Source organism: Carcharhinus amblyrhynchos, chromosome 27 (genome assembly GCF_965287045.1).
Source record: "Carcharhinus amblyrhynchos chromosome 27, sCarAmb.v2.hapA, whole genome shotgun sequence".
NCBI lineage: Eukaryota > Metazoa > Chordata > Chondrichthyes > Carcharhiniformes > Carcharhinidae > Carcharhinus > Carcharhinus amblyrhynchos.
The window spans coordinates 6,015,742-6,039,259 of NC_137350.1; the positions used below are offsets into that span (position 1 = coordinate 6,015,742).

Sequence of the window (23,518 nt, forward strand, 5' to 3'; positions counted from 1 at the left end):
ATAAACAGTAAGCTGATTAGCTGAGCCACGCTGTCATTATTGGCTTATAGTCCGACCAGCATATGCACTGGCTTTAGTGGACATGTTCAGTACACTGGGAGAATACAGTATTATTGGTAGCGTTATCTTTTTAATAAGATGTTATCCATCTCTCCTCTCAGGTTAAAAAAACATCCTCAGACCTGGTCACATTTTCCTTGGTGTCCTGTCCTGCCCAAAATCCAGCTTAGCTGACTACATGTGTTATTATAATTGATGGAAACAAGCCAGTTTGCAAATACTGCAGTGTAAAGTGAACTGAAACAGCCTCTCAGATCTTAATATCTGTATAACTGAATCAGAGCAAGAGCACACAAGTCACTGGAGTTTGTCATGCAAGAGCCATATTCTTCACTTTATTTTAGCTATGCTAGATCCAGCATTGTAACACATTTCCTTTAAACTTCTTGTTGGGAAATGTAGAGGGAACATGACTGTATCTAACAAAGGGTCATCTTGACTCAAAACATTGGGTCTATTCTTTCCCCACAGACGCTGTCAGACCCACTGAGATTTTCCAGCATTTTGTTTTTGTTTCAGATTCCAGCATTCACAGTATTTTGCTTTTACCTTAAAATTTATGCATGTAATTCACACTATATCTAATGCAGGCATCGGGATCTTGGGGAGAAAAAAGTATTTTCCAGTTCCAACAGTCTTTACAAAGGAGACAAAGAATGAATCTGAACAAAAGGAAACCTATTCAGAAAAAGTTAACAATATGTACAAAGTTGTGTCCTATAGTACACAATTTCAGCTGCCAAAGGGTCATCCAGACTCACGACATGGTCTCTCTTATCCCTCCATAGATGCTGTCAAACCTGCTGAGATTTTACAGCACTTTCTATTTTTGCAGCATCATTGGAATGCACTGCCAAGTAGGGTGGCGGAGGCAGACACGCTAGGGTTGTTTAAGACTTACCTGGATAGGCACATGAGCAGGCTGGAGATGGAGGGATACAAAAGAATGTTCTAGTTGAAGATCAAGAGCCTCAGGACGTTCCTGGGAATTAACAGATTCCTATCAGTCGTCCAACAAATTTTAAGGCTCACTTTGTCACTTACGTTGGAGCTATTAAGAATCTTCCATTAATGTCTGTATAGCCTGTTGTATGTCTATTGATGTCTCCTTTTACATTCACAGGCAATTCGGTCCACCTTGTTAGCCAACAAGGGTCATACACACGGTGGGTTGTGCGAGGGCTGCTCTTGGATGTTGCTTCGAAAGTTGCCTAGTGCTTCACGTCGTTAGTGTACACTTAAACTGGACCAATTGACGGGCACACAACAGCTCAGTGACTATCACTGTCGGCTGTGCAGTTACAGGGACCCGGGTCGGATCTCCAGCTTAGATCAATGTCTGTGGGAGTTTGCACATTCTCCCTGTGCTTGCGTGAGTTTCCTCCCACATCCCAAAAACGTGCATTTTAGGCTGATTGGTGTCAACAAATTGTCCCTGAATTGGATCTTCCTTAGTCTGGCATTCATATAATTCCCTAAATTTGCACCCCCTTTATTGTGGAGTTCCACTCGAGGTAGACAAAAACGTTGACGATCGACATAAGACTTGAATAAGGTACTCTCAGTGTTAAAATGGGCAGCGTGGGCTTGTAGGGCCAAAGGGCCTGTTTCCTGTGCTGTTCTTTGTATCATTTTTGTTAGGTTAGGCTGGCGAAGCTGGGTTTGATCTGCTTGGCTCAAGACTGAGGAATTGTTGATCAAGTTGGTATAGGACTGAGAGTGTGGATAAAACAAACAAGGGAAAACGGTTCCCATCAGCTGATGGTGCAAGACATGGGGGGACACAGATGAACAGTTTTGGAGCAGGAGATGTAAGAACATGAGGAAAACTATTTTAAACAGCTAGTGACAATGATCTGGAACCAGTTGCTCATGAGAGTTGTGGAGTCAGAGACAATGATTTTAAATAGAAATTGCATGAGCAATTGGAGGAAATATACTTGCAGGGCTATGGCGATAGAGCAGGGAAACAGGACTGAGAGCAGCATGGATTCCATGGGCTCCTGTGGTGTAAATGGCTGACTCATCTGGGATCTGAGTACAGGAGATGGACTGGGTATGTGTGTGCATACATCATTGAAGGTTGAGGCTGAGAGAAGCTACTAAAGCATACAGTATCCTGGGCTTTATGAAGATTGTTCAGAGAAGTTGGGACTGTTTTCTTTGAGAGAAGGAAGTGAGAGGAACTGTTCCCACTCATGAAAGGATCAAGACCGAGAGTGCACAGATTTAAAGCAATCAGCAGAAGTTAAATTGAAAATTCCTTTCATAGTTAGGTTAGTGTCTGGAATGTAGTCTGCCTCTGTGCAGAGGTAGGTTCAACTGAAGCATTTGAAAGAATTTCAATCTGTAAAGAAAATGTGCATGGTTACAGGGAGAAGGCAGGAGAATGGCACTAGGCAAATTGTCACTTGGAGCGCTGGTGCAGACACAAGAGGCCAAATGGCTGTCTTCTGTGCTGTAACAATTCAGATTTAAAATGACAACAACTTCAGGTGGTAATGTACCAGGAGACCATGTTGCATTTTCCAATATTGACACAGGAACGATCAACAGTACAAAAATGGCAATGACTACAATAACACTGACACGCTTCAGTCATTTTATTAAGAAAAAGTGAACATCTTATATATTCCATTGTAAACAAAAACATTCTACAGTTCTAAGAAAGCACTCAGCTATGCATTCATTAATGAACAGAAACTGGACAAAAATCGCACAATATAAATAGGAAAAGTGCCATTTACAAGGTAAATGCACATTCAGAAATTTGAAGACTTTTTAAATTAAAGACAAATTGTTTCTTCAATATAAGATGGATGCTCCTTCCAACATTAAATGCAGTAGCCTTGAAATTACACTTCGGGGCACCAGCCGAAAGTGCTAGGACAAAACTCCTCTGTAAATAGGCGAGGCAATGAAGCCATAGAAACATGTCCAGCTCATATAATTCCAAGGATGCATTGTGTTAAAAAAAAATCAAAATGTGAGGAATTAAAAAACACACAGATTCCTGCCTCAGTCTGATATACAGCATCTGAACTAACTACTTAAAAACAACTGGCAGCTACACTCAATCAGCTGCCATGAAACAGGTTTAAAACGAAGGGGGGCATATAGTTACACAACATCAAACCTTCAGACGAGTGTAACACCAGAGATAATGTGTAGACTAAAAGAGGCAACGTGCAAGTTAAGATCTTATATTGACAGCTTCAGGAAGAAAGGATTTAGTTAACCAAATAAAGTGACCGTCCCTGCAGTGTGGAACTGGACAGCCCAGTTTGCAGCTGGCTGTCTGTTCAATTGAAGGCTGATGACTGTTAAAAATACAATGCAGCCCACTTCCTTGTCCAAGACAGTGGCTGCTTTATGTACAGGAACCAGACAGATGCGCAATTCCTTTTGAAATATATGACCTTACACCCGACCCCAGACCGCCCCAGAATTAAAATCAGGGCAAAAATAAATGTTGGCAGTCTCTAAAAGTGAGCTAACCATCCCCTCCCGCGCCCCCCAACTAGGATTTGTGCTTTGTCCTTTCCAAGCAGCATGCACTAATACTTTATACACCTCATTGGAACATACATCTAGAAATACTGTCAATGCAAATAAACTTAGGTTGAGCTACACAAATGAACAAGTCTGGAATCTAATGGCACAGTGGGGATCAATGGATAACAGCTAAAACATCACCTTTCAAACGCAGAACTCAGTACAGAAGATATCACCATCAGTCACTGATGCTGATTGCCAAAACGCAACACTACACACCAACATAAAAGGTGGGACCTGCCAAAATGAAACCAGTGTGTTCAATGATGGATGTTAACAGCAAGTACACAGTCAATTTTATACATGGTCATCTGGAGCAGCATCAGCTCTGGGGTATTCTCTGCTGCTGACTTCAAGCTTTGGATTACCTCCTTCCCAACCTAAGGCCAACTTTTCCCACACTGTCCAACATCACTGGCAGCAATGACCTTTACAGGACCTGGCCCAAGTGGCCATTTTTAGGAGCCCATATGGAGAGCACCAATAATCAGTTTCAGACATGAACAACAGGATTAACGAACATTAGCAGGATTCCCATGATTACCCCTTCCCAATTCCCAGCATGCACCCTGGAATCAGTTGGAATAAGCTTGGATCATACTCCATGTGGATCAGTACTGCACACTGGTACCCTGAAGAGTTCTGGATTTCTTTAAGCAGGGCGAGCAGATGAAATTAAATGCACAATATGCTTTTATTAGCTTTCTCAAGTATCTAAGCAGGATGTCGTTCACATATCTGAATCAAAAACTATTGCTCAAAATGACTGCTTGATGCTGGCAGAAGTAAGGGTTAAATTAGATCAACACACTCCCTCTCCAATTTGGTGGGTGAAGGGAGCCCTGGTGGCAGATCCTGACCTGAACCCCATGTGTAGGTTTTGCAATTAACTGATCTTAGTCAGGGCAGCAAGTGCTTCAATTGGGTCTAGTGTCACTAGAGTTAGTACAGGGCGAGGGAAATTTGGCAAGTTGTCATTGAGCACCCACTCTCAAGTGCTCGCATGAGATAAGCCTCAGTTGCAATGCCTCCTGTGGCCAAACAATCTGCTGATGCATCCCAATTCAGCTTCAATCATCTCAAGGGTGAGGTACCAGAGGGAGGGTTGTGCCTAACTAACTATAACATACATAAAAAACAACCAGATATACTCCAAGTGAAGAAACAACAGATTTGACTTTATACATTACACACCTTCCCCGCAGGTGTTGGCTGCAGTTGAATGAGACCATTTCCGCTGTTCACCTGAAGAACTTCCTAAGGGAACACAACAACTTAGAGAAGAAATGATACTTAACCCAATAATGTACACTTGCCCAAATCAAACTGTTATCTGCACCAATGACAGGCCTGCATCCAGGGGTTATACAATTGTAAATACCTACACTCTCCACACACAATCAGGCAGGCAGGAATAGAGAACATAACCCACCCACAATTAAGTCCTAGTCAATAAACAATACTTACAGCACCACTGCCTGAAACTCTCATCTGTCCACACTATACTTCAATAGAATCCTAGTGAAGTAGTGATTAAACTGAAGTTGTACAAACATGGCTTCAGTTAGTGATGAACCAGAAAGTAAATATTACTCCTGAAATGGAATCAGGAGTGCAGTATAATCCCGAAGAACCAGCAACAACCACTCTCCTTCCTTTCAACTGCCAGGAAAACATCACAGGTTCTTTAATAACATCTAAAACAAATACTACATAAATTGATGATTTAACACACAAACGGGGTGAAATCTTAAGCCCCAAAACCGATGCTGCAGCAATGATCAGGATTCTGTTTGCAACACTGCACATTAGCAAATATATCAAAGGTGTGGACACAGCAATCAATTGGCAATGTATGAAATAGTGTAGATTAAATAAACCCCACAACTTAAAGCTGCAGATCCAATGGCAATGGGTCAGTGATAAAATGTAAGCACTCAGTGGTACCACTGCCAGAACCCATCTGTTTGGGGTTTAACTGAACTACTCCTTTGCACTATTCCCTTGAACAGTGTAGGCTTAAAATGATCCAAGCCATGCAGATAGGAATACACAAGCAGGGCTCCAATAAGAAATATTAAAATTTCAAACAAAAAGGTAACTTCTTAATATTTGAATGACTGGACTTCCTAGTATGAGTTCCCCAGCTCAGCATGAAAACTTAACATAAATTCCATAAAAAGTCCATGTGCCGCTGGGCATTAAAGATAACCAAGCTGAGAACAACAGACAGCACTTCCCTGCCAGGGATCAAGAGTAATTGAACTGGGATCTTGCTAGTCCATCTAATTCATCACGTAATGAGTCAGCAACGTAAGAACCATCAGAGGAAGAGGAGAAGCTCTGACATACAGAAAACTGTGACCCCCACAGTGTTATAATTAGGCCAATGATTCCCAACATCAGAACTGCAGCTGCCATTCCACAATGCAGTGTCATCAGCTTATTCATAATATTGGTACCACCACATTAATAAAAGTACTCAATCATCTCCAAACCCTCTGACAATGGAAGTAACCATTAGTACTTCATACCATATCATACACCTCTGTCCAGTCACACATTAAGTTTACATGATTACAATCTGCAGTTAATCTCCCTTTTTCAAAACTCATGACTATAAATAATGGAAATTTGAGAATGTCACCATTGAAGTGTGCTGATATTGATTGAAGTTAATGGATTATGGAGTTATTGCATGTTATTCGAGTGTCAGTAAGAACTTGGTCAGAACAAGAGGTACAATGAATTGTAGTCACTGACTGAGGAAAACGTTGAACACATCTGCGCTAAGTGGGTGTAGGGTGTGAGGAGTATCACCACATGATAGTATCAGGTGAGTAAAGAAGCTAGTTATAAACTGAAAAATGAAGGCATTGCAGTCCAGTCTAGAGACACACAACTTTCCCAGGTATGAGTTATGATAGCATGCGTACAAGATCCCCTTTTCAACCAATATCTTACTAATTCCCAATGTGACCCCCAGTCAGAACCCTGACCAGACAACCAGACATGTTCCAAAAGGGATCACTGCTTAACTCGAATCAATACTTCATCTGGCTGATTCCCCCTCTCATCCCAGGGCTTCTCTAGCCAGTGTATGCAACTGAGGTCAGCAAACTCAGCACAGCCCAGGGCTCTCAGCTGAAACAGGGATGGTCATGCAGTGGTGATTTTGGCCACTTGCGACACTGGAGAAACTTGGATTTTTTTTATTTTAAAAACACATTTTCAAAGCAGTCAGCTTTTGGTTGCTGGCAACAATCGCAAGCAGAAGGTACAATTTAGGAGTTAACATATGTGGTAGGATAAAGACTACTTTAAAATATTATTTCATATTTGCAGAATCAGACTGAAGATGTGGTATTATTTACAGTGGGAAGACTCATCACTAAAGATGTGGTATGTTCAGCGCTTAAAGCTCAAGCAAAGGATAAAGACATTAAAAAGCATGGTGGGCCATCACACAGTGGACACCTTATGCCAAATTAACCAAAAAGGGTTACATGAATCAACAGACTCACTCCCACAAACTTGTTTTAAAATACATTACTCCTCCCAGGATTTCATCCAAATTTGGAGTGCCTCAAAACTGGGTAGAGTGGGAGGCATACAGAGAATTCAAAGGAATACAAGTAACATTACTTAACAAATACTGGGCCAAGTTGACTGAAGCTATTTCAACAGACACTGGGTCTCGGAGCTTCACCACTTCACCTGTATTACTCACTCTCAACACACTGAGCAGCATGGGCTTTAACATTAACCGGTGTACTTTCAGCAAGAATGAATCTGCATTGCAGATCTTTCACATTCAATTTGGTCACTTGGTAACAAAATTAGATAATTCTAATGCACCAGCTGACCATGAAACCTGACCCTCTTACACAGCATTTAATAAGCACATCAACATGAAAACACAAGTTGTTAAAATACCCAGGAGCTTGACAGTCAATCTCTTGCAGCACGATTTTTCGACATGGCCTCCCTGAGCACCCACTGGTTACAAACATAAGTGGGTGCAGTTAAACGAGTAACGAGGCACTGGGGCAAGGCTAGATTTGGGCAATTAGTTTTAAAAATGAGAAAACTATCACATGGTGGAACACTTGAACAACAGTGGGAGAGGGAGTGCTCCCAGTCAGTTAGGATTGAGAGGACGCTGTCGTTGACTGTCAAAAGGTTCGTTGACAAAACTGGAAACTAAAACACACTTAAGCCAAATTGGTTTAGCAGAAACCTTTGCTTAGTAAGTAACAGTGCCATCACTTGTCAGTATTTATAACAGTACTATTACATAATTGTTTATATACTCCAATGCGCAAAATACTTCACAATATTTCAACTTATTAGTTTACTCCCCTCACCAGTGACATCTATAACCACCAATACAGTAATACATGTTCTAGTGAGACCTATACCCCAGTATTACATTGTGACACATCTGTAACCACCAGTACTGTACCGCAGGACAATACAGTTCAAAATGCAAAAATCTAGTTATTTAACACATACATCACTACTGTGAACTTCATAACTGAATTCTGTGCCCTGGTTTATAAGAAGCAGATGGTTAAAAGCCCGCTATCCACAATGCCAACACCAGTGCGCCACTGCGAGAACAAAAGCCGACTTCCAAACAGCTTCTAATCTGATTCAACCGTCCTGAATTAAAAGCTTGAGGTTCATTCCCCAGTGTGCTGCGTTCAGCAATGCGTATCCATTCCTGTTACTGACCACTGAATGACTCTCCCATTAAAAGTCCTATATTTGCCCATTATTTCCCTGAATTAGTGCAGTGTTAAATATACAAGGTGGTGGGGTTATAGGGGGTCCATCAATAAACAAAGGTTGAACATGATCAGTTTTACACTCCTCTTCTACCTTGGCTGTCTATACTATGACTGATGGAGAAGAGGATGACTGGAGTACATGGGAAAGCAAGTCTACAGGGTATGGGTTTTACTCAGTTTTATGCAGAACTTCATTTTTTCTCACTTGCTGGGAAATACCCAAAGTTCAGCATTCTTCCCCACAAATTGGTCTGTGATATCCCCAACAAGTACCAGCCAGAAATGAGGTACTTTCCCTTGCCAAACTTACGCTTTAACATCCAAAGCAATTTTAAAGAGAACTCTGGTGTATAATGTATACTTACATACAAACATGCAAGCACACACTCCCAAAACAGAACACATGCTCTACACAGAGCATCCTAAAGGAAAGACATTGCACACTCCATCACACCACCCACACTAAGCTGCTGCTGGGAGACCCCATTGAACTCAGAGTTGAATGCTGAGCAAAAACAAAGCCAATTACTTTTGCACCATCTTCGCCTGGATTACAGAATGCAAGGACTGGACAAATAATGCACACTATAATAGCCTAACACAGCCACTAGAACTTAACTGCAGCTATGCTGTGCAGGATTGTTCATTTTTATTGCTTTTCAATTGTACCTCGTCACTGTCTCTTTTCTGTCCATTCCCTTAAACAACATTATATAGCGTTAGTTCCTGCTTCACACCTGCACAGTAGGTTGGAGGGTAGGGTAATGAGAGGATAGGGACATATAAAGTGAATTGCAGGGACAAAGCAGTGGCAAAGCATAAATGAGTTTCTATTGTCTTAAGATACCACTTCATAATGAATGGTTTTTGCCAATTTTTAATTCACCCTCTCACTTGAGGGAATGCCATCAATACTGAAATATTCAGGCTCTGTCTCAAACCATTACTTTCCCCTCTGCCCCCCACAACAGGCAGTGTAAAACAACACTGCAAGCAGAGAAAAGCAGTGAGCCCAGCTCCCTCAGGTTACAAGGCCCATTTCAGCATCGTTCAGTTTGTGTGACACAACCATTATGAAACCACATCTGACAATCCAGTTATACTGGAAGTAAATGCTCTAAACACACCGTTTACATCAAAGTACAGAACAGAAACAAACAACCTTAATAGATCAATGGAGGACTGAGTGCCAGAAAGCAACCAGTTATAGAACTGTAATTCTGGACTTGGATGAACTGGTTGAGATAATTTGCGAGTTTACAGCCCCAAAGGTAAGTAATGCCAGCAACAGCCATTGCGCTTTGCCCACTCTGCGACTTCGTGGTGCTCTCCATTTCCAATGGTGGGTGCAACCTCTTTAAAAGGTTTTTCTTAATGTTTATTTATTAGTCACAAGTAAGATTTACATTAACATTGCAATGAAGTAAGTGCATTATTGCCCTAGTCACCACAGTCCAGTGCTTGTTCGGGCCAACGCACCTAACCAGCATGTCTTCCAGAATGTGGGAGGAAACCGGAGCACCTGGAGGAAACCCACGCACAGGGGGAGAACGTACAACCTCCACACAGATAGTGACCCAAGCCAGGAATCGAACTCGGGTCTCATTTACATTACACCAGCCAAGCTACATTAGGCATCTGACCTGGAAAAACACAGAATAACCAAACAAAGACTGCTGCGTTTTACAGGCCATTTCACAAGCCAGACCCTCCCTTGCTATCAACATGTTCTGGTGCTAACACTGTCTGCACATATTCACACTGCTCAAATGCAGATGAATGGGAGGGTGACGTTAGCTGGTGCTGAGTGCAGTTCAGGGTGCATTCTCAAAAGGCACTGATCATTGCTGACTGCGTTCTCCTCGCTGTCTAGATACTTCAGAGGACCGACGGTAAACTTCACTGCGAAAGGATTTTTATAGCTTCAAGTTGCAAAGTACTCAGCATTAATTTCTGAAAAGACACATTCTCACCTTTCAATCAAGAGGAAAAATATTTCCACACATCTGGCATATAGGATTAGCTCACAGTTGCAGAAGAGCAAGCCCTTTACTGGGGCTACAGTAAAAACACCAGACTGAAGTGGATCAGAGAACAGAACTATTGTGAAACTAGAATTATCCCAGCCGGTATTAGCCCAATTGTAAAATTTAGAGTGTTATTTACAGTGACATTTTAAAAAAGGTTGTTGTATAGACGTTACCAGCAGTGGAGTTAACTGACTGAATAAAAACTTCATCCTTTCCTAGCTGGTTTTAAGATTTTTTTTTAAAAGGAGGAGTGGAGGAGAAATGATCAGGAATCCAAAAAAAAAGTTACTTTGAACCCAGAAAAGGGCCAATTGCACTCTGTATACAATAACACAACACTGAGAATCAGCACAAACATCCTTAACTTTAACTCATTCACACTGCACATACATACAACAGGCCCCCATCCCCCTCCCTCAACTAGTGTAGGTCAACAGGACTACACCCGTAAGATCTCGAGACAGTTATTATAGCAAATTGCTATCCAGTCAGGCTGGGTCGATGCCCATTGGACATTGTTGATTTCTCCTTCCGCTGTGTAGGCCAAGATGGGGTCTTCGATGGCGCGTGGCATTTGCTGGATGTCCCAAATAAGTGCCTGATGGTCATCCGCTTTAAACAAAAACACAACAGTTGGTTTAGACCAAAGAGTACAAGATATCAGCCCTCATTACAATTAACAGATGACCAAAGCCAGACAATCCTCCAATTGGAAGTGCTTACAGACAAGTGAATGAAGCTTGTGGCTTTCCTTCTCAGTGTTGTTTGATCCAGGATGGAGCATTTACTGCTGCATGTGCCAAAAAAAGGAGCACAAAGAAGACCATCCGCTTTATTATGTGAAATGTTATGGTGGAGTGAGTTATTTTAATGGCCCATAATTTCTGTCCATCAGGAAGTTCCTGGAATTCAACCAAGGGAACGCAGAGGTGCTGAGCAGAGTCTAAGCAAAAGCACAGGGTGAAACTGTTGCTGGAGGACACATCTGCCTAGCCCACCTTGAAGTGGAATTCCTAGATACTGTGTAATTGCTGAGAAGCAAGGGCCTCGCAATCACCGAATGGAATCCAGCACGCCAAACCCCAGATCGAAAGAAAAACAAAAACTTAACATAAATTTCAACACTGTTCAAACCCAATCTTAACTGATGAGATAAAACCTGGTTCATCTGCTCAGGGTCAACACAATGGCCACAACATAATTAAGTTCAGGATCCAAACTGACCAGGAGAGGGAACAATGTCAGATAAAGATAGCTGATGAGAGGTTAATGGACAACTTTAACAAGATAACAAAATGGGTTTAATAGAGATGAACTGGAATGTTAATTGGCAAATGACAATAAATAATAGGAAAGCTTTAAACTCTGCATCAGCTGTACAAAATCTCAAGATCCTTATTTTAATTCCTCTACTCAAGAGAAAAATTAAAAAGGAGTCAAATCTGGGAGCAAGGGGCATATTGATAAAATCAAGACACAAGATTACACATGTGCGAGCCAGTGGAGGGGTGGGTGAGGAACTGAGGGCGTTCAGATACACCAGTTGATAAAATTGTAAAAGGTGACCCAGAATCCCAGGTTTTATAAATAGGAGCAATGAGCATCAAGGTGAGAGGCTGATACCGGAGTTGAGGGGATTGAGCTATGAGGAGAGGCTGAATAAACTAGGCTTGTACTCGTTAGAGTTTAGAAGAATGAGGGGAGATCTCATTGAGACGTATAAGATGATGAATGGGATGGATAGGATAGAGGTGGAGAGACTCTTCCCGCTCAAAAAAGACAGTAGGACTAGGGGGCACAGCCTCAAGATAAAGGGGAGGCGGTTTAGAACGGAGTTGAGGAGGAACTTCTTCACTCAAAGGGTGGTGAATCTCTGGAATTCTCTGCCCGTTGAAGTGGTGGAGGCTGCCTCGCTAAATATTTTTAAGAAGCGGGTTGATGGGTTCTTGATAAGAGAGGGGATTAAGGGTTATGGGGAGAGGGCGGGAAAGTGGAACTGAGCCACAACAGATCAGCCATGATCTTATTGAATGGCGGGGCAGGCTCGAAGGGCTAGATGGCCTACTCCTGCTCCTATTTCTTATGTTCTTATGTATGATATCAGTGACCTCACACCAATCACTGGATAGATTTGTTTTGGGCACCATTATCATGGATGTTAAACACACAGAAAAGATCCAAAAAGATTAACTCATCATTCAAGGGATGAGACATTTTGGTTTCTAGAGACTGGAGAAATTGTAATGATGAAACAAGGAAGGATAAAGAGAGATTGATTGATGCCTTCAAAACAACAAGAGGCTCTGATGATTAAATAGAGATGATATATTTCAAAATCTAAAATGAATCACTACTTAGAGGACATACATTTCAGTGCCTCAGCAACACAAGGGAGGATGAGTGAAGGGCTCTGAGGGTATGGAATATCTTAACGCATACAGCAATGGGAGCAGAATCCATAATAATTCTAAAAGGGAACTGGAGAAGTAACCAGGAGCAGTACGAGGGCAGAGCAGAGCAGCACAGTGAGTATAAAACTAACTTATCTCAGGGATCCGCAGCCTCAACTCCAAGGAGCAGTTGGAGGGCGGAGCAGCAGCACAGAGTGAGTATAAAACTAACTTACCTTGGGAATCCGTGACCTATCCTTGACCTTGTTTAATAGATATAAGACACTTGCTTCCTGTTTGGATGAGGAAGAGGGCTGTAGGGAGGGAGGGTGAGCTAGCCAACCACTGCATTGTGGTACAGGTGACCATTCAAGGGGGGAATGCAAAAAGACAAGTGTAGTTGTAAAGCAGTCTATAATTAGGGGATTGATAACATCCTTTGTAAGCAGGACCGTGAGTCCTGCAAGATATGTTGCCTACCTAGTGACAGAATGAGGGACTTCTCTGAACAGCAAAGCAGCAGCTTAGCACATGGGGAGGTTTCAACAACATGGAAAATTTAAGTTAAAAGGGAGAAGAACTCGAGATGTTATTAATGGAATGTTAGAATTCAAAAAGATATAAAAACTAGCATAAGGGCACTTTACCTAAATGCTCGTAGCATTCAAAACAAGGTAAATGAGTTGATGGCACAAATCATCGCAACTATGATTTAGTGGCCATTTCAGAGACATGGTTGCAGGGTGGTCACAACTGGGAGTTAAATATCCAGTCGTATCACACTGTTCAGAAGGACAGACAGGAAGGCAAGGGAGGTGGAATAGCTCTGGTATTTAAGGATGACATTAAGGCAAGAGTGAGAGATGAATAGCTTTTATGGAGAAAAGTGCTGAAATCCATTTGGGTAAAATTAGAATTAGTGAGGAAAAGGTCCCTGATAGGTGTATAGACCTCAATAAGCAAGGAAATACTGATGCACGTAAAAATGGTTCGGCAATTATTATGGGAGGCTTTAATCTACATGACGATTGGTCAAACCAGGTCAGTCAAGGAAGCCTCGAGGAGGAGTCCATTGAATGTATCTGCGATAGCTTCCTTGAACAGTATGTAATGGAACCTACATGGGAGCAAGCTATCCTAGATCTGGTCCTATGTAATGAGGCAGGAAAATTAATAATCACAGTTAGAGATCCTCTTGGAAGGAGTGATCACAGTATGGTTGAATTTAAGATACAGATGGAGGGTGAGAAGGTAAACTCCAATACTGATGTCTTGTGCTTAAACAAAGGAGACTACAACAGAATGAGGGAGGAGTTGGCAAAGGTAAAGTGGAGCAAAAACTTTATGGTGGGACAATTGAAGAATAGTGGAAGACTTTCAAAGACATCAGTAATCAGCCACCTCAGGAGTAGCGGGTATCAAATTGAAAGAAAATGCATATAAAATGGCAAAGATTAGTGGGAAACAATAGGATTTGAGAAATCTTTAAAGGTCAACAGATGGCAAGTGTTTTTACAAATATATAAAAAGAATGGATAAGGTAAATATTGGTCCTTTGGAAGAATAGAATGGGGATTTAATATGGGAAATGAGGAATTGGCTAAGGCATTGAACAGGTATTGTGTGTCATTCATCATCACAGTGGAAGACACAAACAACATGCCAAAAATTGATGACAAGATAACTGTGGCAGCGAGGACCTAGAAACGATCAATATCGCTACAGAAGCAACATTAGGTAAGCTAATGAGGCTAAAAGTGGACAAGTCTCCTGGTCCTGATGAAATGCATTCCAGAGTACTGAAAGAGATGGTGAGGGAAAATAGCAAATGCACTTGTGGTAATTTACCAAAATTTGGTGTACTCAGATAATTCCAGCAGGTTGGAAAAAGCAAATGTGACGCTACTGTTTAAAAAAAAAGTAGACAAGGAAGAAATAGTGACTCAGCTGGATCGAAATTGTCCCATTGGGAAAATGCAGCATGGTGTTCATGAAAGGCAGGTCAAGTTCAACTAATTTACTGGAATTCTTTGAGGACATTAATAGCACAGTGGACAATGGGGGAACCGGTGGATGTAGTGTATCTGGATTTCCTGAGTGCATTCGACAAGATGCCTCACAAACAGCTGCTGCATAAGATAGCATTACAGGTAATATATTAGCATGGATAGAGGATTGGCTAACTAACAGGAAACAAAGTGGGGATAAGTGGGTGTTTTTCTTGTTGGCAATCAGTGATTAGTGGTGTGCCTCAGGGATCATCGCTGGGTGTGTAATTGTTCACAATTTACATAGATGATTTGGAGCTGGGGACCAAGTGAAATGTGTCAAAGTTCACAGATGACACTGAGGTGAGCAGTACAGCAAAGTGTGCAGAGGACACTGGATGTTCATAAGTGAGTGGGCAAGGGTCTGGCGGATGGAATACAATGTTAGTGAATGTGAGGTCATACATTTTGGTAGGAATAACAGCAAAATGGATTATTTTAATGGTTAAAAAAAATTCTAGCATGTTGCTGTGCAGAAGGACCTGGGTGTCCTTACGCATTACTCATGAAAGTTGGTTTGCAGGTGAAGCAGCTAATAAAGCCAGCAAATGGAATTTTGTCCTTCATGGCTAGGGGGATAGAGTTTAAAAACAGTGAGGTTATGTTGCAGCTGTATGAGATTCTGGTGATGCCTCGCCTGGAGTACTGTATACAGTTTTGGTCTCCTTACTTAAGGATATACTGGCACTTGAGGGAATGCAGAAGAGACTCACTTGATTGATTCCGGAGTTGAGAGGGTTGGCTTGAGAAGTGACAGTAGTTTGGGACGATATCCATTGGAATTTAGAAGAATGAATTTAGAATCTTAAAGAAACATATAAAACTATGAAGGAATAGATAAGATAGAAGCAGGGAGGTTGTTTCCACTGGTGGGTGGAACCAAATTAGGGGGCATAAACTCAAAATAAGGGGGAGCAGATTTAGGACTGAGTCAGGGAGGAACTTCTTCACCCAAAGGGTGTTGAATCTGTGGCACTCCCTGCCCAGTGAAGCAGTTGAGGCTACCTTATTAAATGTTGTTAAGGCAAAGATAAATAGATTTTTGATTAGCAAAGGAATTAAGGGTGAGCAGGCAGATAAACGGAGCTGAGTCCATGAAAAGATCAGCCATGATCTTATTGCATGGCGGAGCAGGCTCCAGGTGCCAAATGGCCTACTCCTGCTCCTAGTTCTTATGTTCTCATGAAAAGGAAATCCTGTAAAAACTCTACCAAATTAGAAAATTCATTCCAGGAATATCAATCTCAGTTCTAGTTGACATGAGCCCACAGTACAAAAAAATTCTGCAGTAATCTTAATCAGATCCACAGATCTAGTCTGATAAATAGGAAATATCACAGTTTTGGTCTCCTTACTTAAGAAAGGACATACTGGCACTGGAGGGAATGCAGAAGAGACTCACTTGGTTGATTCCGGAGTTGAGGGTTGGCACACTTTTGCAGTTTGAGCAGTGCTATTGAATGGAGGGAACTTCACTCTGCATTGGCCAAAGTACCTCCACCGCTTGATGCGAAAATGGAAATAGTTTTACTCCCAACACTGACCCTGATCAGCACAAAATCCTCAAAATAGTTTAGAGAAAAAAAGCACGTTCCGTTTATTCAGAACACTTCACTTGCTGCTAATGGGAGTCACACAGTTATATCTATTCCACCCAAGGCAAATGTGTAATACTGCCTCAGTATCTGACTGATCTGTATCTCTGGGAACTAAATCTTGTGGCTCTAGGGTGACCATTTTCACTCTGGACTGGAACAAACTAAGGGTATGGTTCTTACCTGCAGTGCAGATGTGACAGGATGAGTGCGGAGCCCAAGCAATGCCATTCACACATGCTCGGTGATTGTTTAGTCGGGCCACGGGAGTGCAGGGCACGCGAACATCTAGGATAACCACCTGCAAAGCAGAGGCACATTGTTTAGGCTGGAGGAAAAGACTAATGAAGCAAAAGCAAGCTAACAATGAAGGGCTATGAAACAGGATTAATGCCTCACTGAATTCAACCCCACCCACCTCCTACTTACCATGATAACATAATTAACCTGAGTTTTAACGAGGTAACAGAGGGCATCGAGTTAAGATACATGTGGACTTCCTAAAAGCGCTTGGTTAAGTGCCACATTTCCCTCACTTCTGCTATAAAGTCCAAAGGCAGCACGGATACAAAATTATGAGTGACAGGAAACAGGTAAATTGCTATTTCTCAGGTATGAAAGTAGCGTGCAGTGGAGTTTCCCAGGACCACTGCTTCTCCATAGAATCCCTACAGTACAGGAAGCCGCCAGTCAGTCCATTGACTCTCTGACTGAGCATCTAACCCAGGCCCACCCTATCCTTCTAACCTACGCATTTACCATGGCCAATCCACCTAACCTGCACATCTTTGGACTGTGGGTGGAAACCGGAGCACCGGAGGAAATACAAGGAGAACATGCAAATTCCACCCAAGGCCAGAATCGAATCCGAGACCCTGGCACTGTGATGCAGCAATGCTGACCACTCTGTTGCCCCTCTCGATCTATATTAATGATCTAAAATTGGGTACAAAGGGAACTATTTTAAAATTTGCTCATGATACAAAATCTTTTCAGTGCAGCAAACAGGAAGTATGATCCAATCAAACACAATGGGAGATAATAGGACAGATAGTAATGAGCAGACAAATGGCAGATAGAATTTAACACATAGTATGAGGTGATACATTTTGAAAGAAGAGTTCTGCCTAAAGATGTCTTGATCCTGTGCTCTCCAATCCTGTGTAAAAGCCTCCCACTTTCAATTTCATGAGATGGTTTTGTTTACATTAGCCACATGAGAAAGTTAACACAAGTCTTCTTCTTGAAGGATGCTCCTCCTGTTAGGAGCCACTGTCTCTCGAGATTTTAGCTCTTCTGCCACCACCACTGAAAATTTGCTGGCTTTGCTTTTGACCTTAATTCATAGCCCTGAGCATGAGACTCTTACTTCATCCAGGGTGATTCATAAAACAGGGACGGCTAGCCAATAGGGTGTCAAATGACTGCGGTATCTTGAGAAAAATTTACACTTAATGGCACAGTTCTAAAGACTATGCAGAGGGATATGGGTGTCCAAATGCCTTTGAAATCTTTGAAGGTAACAGAATATATGGAGAGAATGGTTAGCAGTATATGGGATATTGGACTTCATAAATAAAATGCAGAGTCCAATTCTGGTCACCACACTAGAGGAAGAATGGGAGTCTACCAAAATGCAGAGATGGGGCAGCATGGTAACAGTGGTTAGCTCTGCTGCTTCACAGCTCCAGGGACCTGGATTCAATTCCTGGCTTGGGTCACTGTCTGTGTGAAGTTTACACATTCTCCTCACGTCTGCATGGGTTTCCTCCAGGTGCTCCGGTTTCCTCCCACAGTCCAAAGATGTGCGGGTGAGGTTGATTGGCCATGCTAAAATTGCCCCTTAGTGTCTTGGGATGTGTAGGTTAGAGCGATTAGCGGGTAAATGTCTAGGGATGGTGATAGGGCCTAGGTGGGATTGTGGTCGGTGAAGACTTAATGGGCCGAAGGGCCTGTTTCTGCACTGTAGGGTTCTATGTTCTATGTATTTACCAGAATGGGAGATGTTAGCTACAGGGTTAGATTGGAGAAGCTGGGGTTGTTCCTCTTGAAGAAAGAAAGATTGAGGGGAGATCTGATAGAGGCGTACAAGGTTACAGAAGGTAGACCAAATGTACTCCCATTAGCTGATTATACAAGGTCTAAGGGATCACACATTTAAGGTTTTAGACAAGAGCTGCAGTACAGATGTAAGAAAGAACTTTTTGAAGTGAAGATGACCAACAATTTCAATAAAATAGATAAGCACGAGGGAAATAGGCTCTTGCTTTCAGGAATCAGGGTGGGAGCACAGAACTGACTGGATTCCTCTCGAGGATGGCAAAATGATCATCTTGTGTGTTACAATGCTTTTATGACTTGATGGGGCACTCATACCTTCAGATACAATGAGCGGTGCACCATTTTCATTCTGTTTCCTAACTCTTACTGAAACATGTCAGGGAATGCATTGACTGCTATTGATGCAATTTGCCCTGAGATCCACTATTCTATTCTTGCCACGAATGGATTCACCTTATTCTGCTGCTGTTGAACTGTATGGATCTTCACAACAGAGTGGGAAATTCATGTACCAGTTGCTTGTGTACAGAATGGCATGTTTGTGATTACTGCAAGCACACTCAATTCCCAAACTGTGTATGCCCAACTCTTCCACTAATTTGGTGCAAGAGAAACTAGGTCACATGGTGGAGTAATACTTGCAATGCCACTTGGCTGCAGCCTGGATAAAAGACTGGTGTGAACAGAAATCCATTTGATTGAGTTTTATCGAGCCCAAAGCGCAATCAGTACATTTGCCCAAGTGCACCTCCACTGACCACTCACAAGTGTCTGAAATAATGAGCATATGGCAACAGCGCTATTTGATTACAGTTTTACTATCCAGAGACTGAGGGACTTAAATAGAAACAAGATTGCTTTGACAGTGAGCGATTACAAAAGGAAATGGGCTTTACACAAAGTGCCACCTCGTCTGTACTTGAAAAATATGCAACCCAGCTCTTCACTATCTGAAAATACACCCACCTACGTGACATAGTCCCATGTGCAAGCTATCTCTGCTCACCTCCATGCCATCCATTGCCATGGTAGCCAGGTAATTGGGATCTTGCTTATTCCAGCACAAGCGGAGTAAGGGATGATGTTGAGGGTCTTCGTAGATGATGGTGCTGTGCTCCAGGTGTCGAAGATCAAACATGCGCACTGAGCCATCCGCACCCACAGAGGCAAACATGTCTCTGCCACCTCCTGCCCTGCTGAATGCAATATCGTACACCTGCAGAAAGAGAAAACAGTTAGTTCAAACAAATTGACTGCTTTACAATCAGCAGTTTTAGGAGATAAAAAAGATTAGCACGCGAGGGAGAGCATCTTAGTCATTAAACAATTTTGCTCTTTGAGTAACCATCCGCTTCACTAACATCCAGAATTGACTGCATGGTGTAACGGGAGGCTCAGCTGCACACAATAAGAGTAAGCGCGGAAATGCTTAGTGGTCGGGGATTTGATAGTTAGGGGGACTGACAGGCATTTCCGCAGCCATGAACATGATTCCAGCGTGGTATGTTGTTTCCCTGCTGCCAGGATCAAAATATCATTGATAGCTGCAGGACATTCTCATGGGATAGGGTGTCCACAGTAAGAAGTCTCAACACCAGGTTAAAGTCCAACAGGTTTATTTGGTAACAAACGCCACTAGCTCTCGGAACACTATTCCTTCGTCAAGCGTCTGGGAAATTCTGGTCACAAATAGGGCAAATAAAGGCACACACAGTTTACAGAATACTGATTAGAATGTGAGTCTTTACAGCTAATCAGCTAGTCAAGTCTTAAAGGTGCAGACAATGTGAGTGGAGATAGCATTAAGCATAGGTTAAAGAGGCGTGTATTGTCTCCAGACAGGACAGTAATTGAGATATTGCAAGTTCAGGCAAGTCGTGGGGGTTACAGATAGTGTGACATGAACCCAAGATCCCGGTTGAGGCAGTCCTCACGTGTGTGGAACTTGGCTATCGGTTTCTGTTCAGCGACTCTGCGCTGTCATACGTCACAAAGGCCATCTTGGACAACGTTTACCCAAAGATCAGAGGCCAAATGCCCATGACCGCTGAAGTGTTCATCAACAAGAAGGGAACAATCCTGCCTGGTGATTGTTCAGCGGTGTTCGTTTGGCGCTCTACACCAGCATCCCTCAACACGATGGCATTGCTGCAACTGTGCTACCGTGCCGCAGTGCAAGTGGAGACAATGCTATCTCTACTCACATTGTCTGCACCTTTAAGACTTGATTGGCTGCAAAGACTCACATTCTAATCAATATTCTGTAAACTGTGAGTGCCGATATATGCCCTGTTTGTGATCAGAACTCCCCACTCACCTGACGAAGGAACAGTGTTCCAAAAGCTAGTGGCGTTTACTACCAAATAAACCTGTTGGACTTTAACCTGGTGTTGTGAGACTTCTTACTGTGTTTACCCCAGTCCAACACCAGCATCTCCACATCATAGGGTGATCAGCCAAAGACTGTGATTCACACTGGTACCAATGACGTAGGTAGAAAGGGGGATGAGATCTTGAAAGCAGATTTGAGAGAGTTAGAAAAAGATTTAAAAGCAGGACTTCAAAAGGCAGTAATCTCAGGATTACTCCGTGCCACGGGGTGATAAGCACAGAAATAGGAAGATAGGGCAACTGAAAGTATGGCTGGTGAAATGGCGTAAGAGGGCTGGTTTCAGATTTGAAGCAGCACTGGGGCGTCTTTTGTGGGAGATGGGAACTGTACAAGGTGACGGATTATACATTAACAGGACCAGGTACAATATCCTTGCTGGGAGATTTGTTTATGCTGTTAGGAGGGGATAAACTAGTTTGGCAGGGGATGGAAACCAGAGTGGGAATTCAGATTGGTAGAAAAGTAGCAAGCAAAGTTGGAAAACAGCGGAATCAAAGCCAGCATCAAACAGGCTCAAAATACAGAAAAGGCAAAATTTAAAGTATTCTACCTGAACACAAAGCATTCGCAACAAAGTATGTGAACTGACAGCACAAATAGAAATTAATAGATATGATCTAACTGACAGCTGGGATCTGAATGTTCAAGGGCTGTTAGGCAAAAAGGAAGAGATAGGGTAGCGCAGTTAATAAAGAATGAGCTCATTACATTAGTGAGAGGGGATTTTAGATCAAGATGTAGAAATAGTTTGGGTGGAGCTATGAAATAGTAAGCAGCAGCAATCATTGATGGGGCCACCAATGACTGGCCAAACTGTGGTGGTGATGCAGGTACGGAAGTCAGAGCTGCCTGTAAAAGGGCAATAAGGTAACCAATCTACATACAGGCTAGATATGAAAATTAGCGTTAATGCTGTGGAGGAAGAATTCCTGGCATATATACATGGTTTTCTGGAAGATTACTGAGGAACTAACTCTAAATTGGGTTATTTCAGATCTAATACAGTGCAAGAAAAAAAGGGCTAATTAATAATCTTATTGTAAAGGAGCCTTTAGGGAACAGTGACCATAATATGCTAGAATTTCATATCGTTTGAAAGTGTAGTTCAATCCGAAACTAGGGTCTTAAATCTAAAGGAAAGAAGCTACAAAGGAACGAGGAACAAGTTGGCTGTGACAGATTGGGAAAGTACATTAAAAGGTTATGATGGTAGACAGACAATAATTAGCATTTAAAGAATGAATACATGGTTTACAACAAATATACTTTAAGGCAGAAAAACTCAACAGGAGAAATAATCCAACCATGGCTAACAAAAGAGGTTAAAGATCAACTGTTAGATCAAAAAAGAGACTTATAAATTTGTCAAAAAAGTAGTAAGAGTCCAACAAAGGAGGATCATGAAACTGATCCGAGAAAATAGAATGAGAGAGTAGACTAGTAAGAATCATTAAAATGGACTGCAAAGCTTTTCTGGTATTTAAAAGGAAAAGATTAGCAAAGACAAATGTGGGTCCATTATAGGTAGAGATGGGAGAATTTATAATGGCGAATAAGGAAGCGGCAGAGAAACTAAAATACTGTGCCTGTCTTTATGGAGGATGATAGAAAAGGCCTCCCAGGAATATGAGAACACCAAGGAATTAGTACCAATAAGTAAAGCAATGAGAAATAAGTAGAACTGAATGTTGATCAATCCGCTGGGTCTGATGATCTACATCCCAGCCTATAGAAAGAGGTGCCATAAGAGATTATTGGTGACCATCTTCCAAAATTCTAGATTCAGGAACAGTTTCTGCAAATTGGAAGGTGGCAAATGTAACCCCTCTATTTAAGAAAGGAGGGAGAGAGAAAACAAGGAATTGTAGACCTATCAGCCTGATCTTGGTCGCAGGAAAATTGCTAGATAAAGTGTGTGATAGCTGACACTTAAATGGTGGGATCAGGCAGTCAACATGGATTTACAATAGGGAAGTCACATTTGACAATTCTGCTGGGAGTTTTGTTTTGAGGATGTAATTAACAGACTAGGTAAAGGAGATGTCCAACAGGTGAAGCTAGCCATTTCACTCTGCTACAAGGCAGTAGCAACACAAAACATTCTCCATTAACATGTTGCCATCAAGCCAAAAAGATTACAACACATATGAGTAATGTGCCATATGAATTTCAGTGCCAGTGTGATGCCAGGTATGTAGATTGTACATCTAATGATTGGTGGATCAAATCCATCCCTTCGGCTGTTCACAACAGCAAAGTATGAGCATACTCGACCAGCCCATGCTTGCACAGCAATACCTCCATGACCATCCTCAACGCAGGTGCTCCACAAGCTGTGTTCTCAGCCCCTTACTATATTCCTTATACCTCTTTGACTGTGTGGCCAAATTCCCCTCCAATTCAATTTTCAAGTTTGCTGATGACACCACTGTTATGGGTCGGATCTCAAACAATGATGAGACACAGTACAGGAAAGAGATGGAGAATCCGGTTAACTGGTGCAACGACGACAAATCTCTCCCTCAATGTCAACAAAACTAAGGAGTTAGCTAGCGACTTCAGGAAGCGAAGTGGAGGGCATGCCCCTGTCTATA

General features: G+C 42.1%; 1 protein-coding gene across 1 annotated transcript in view; it reads right to left on the reverse strand.

The window, feature by feature from the left end:
- Positions 1-2,645: 2,645 nt before the first annotated feature.
- The window catches only part of dcaf7 (ddb1 and cul4 associated factor 7), a 45,047-nt gene continuing 24,174 nt past the window's right edge, over positions 2,646-23,518 (reverse strand). Inside the window, exons 4-6 of the mRNA XM_080213325.1 lie at positions 19,539-19,748; positions 16,655-16,772; positions 2,646-11,050 (exon numbers count right to left, since the gene is read on the reverse strand). Of these exons, the coding sequence (XP_080069451.1) occupies positions 10,878-11,050; positions 16,655-16,772; positions 19,539-19,748 (501 nt within the window). The 3' untranslated portion in view covers positions 2,646-10,877. The remainder of the gene's footprint in view (positions 11,051-16,654; positions 16,773-19,538; positions 19,749-23,518) is intronic.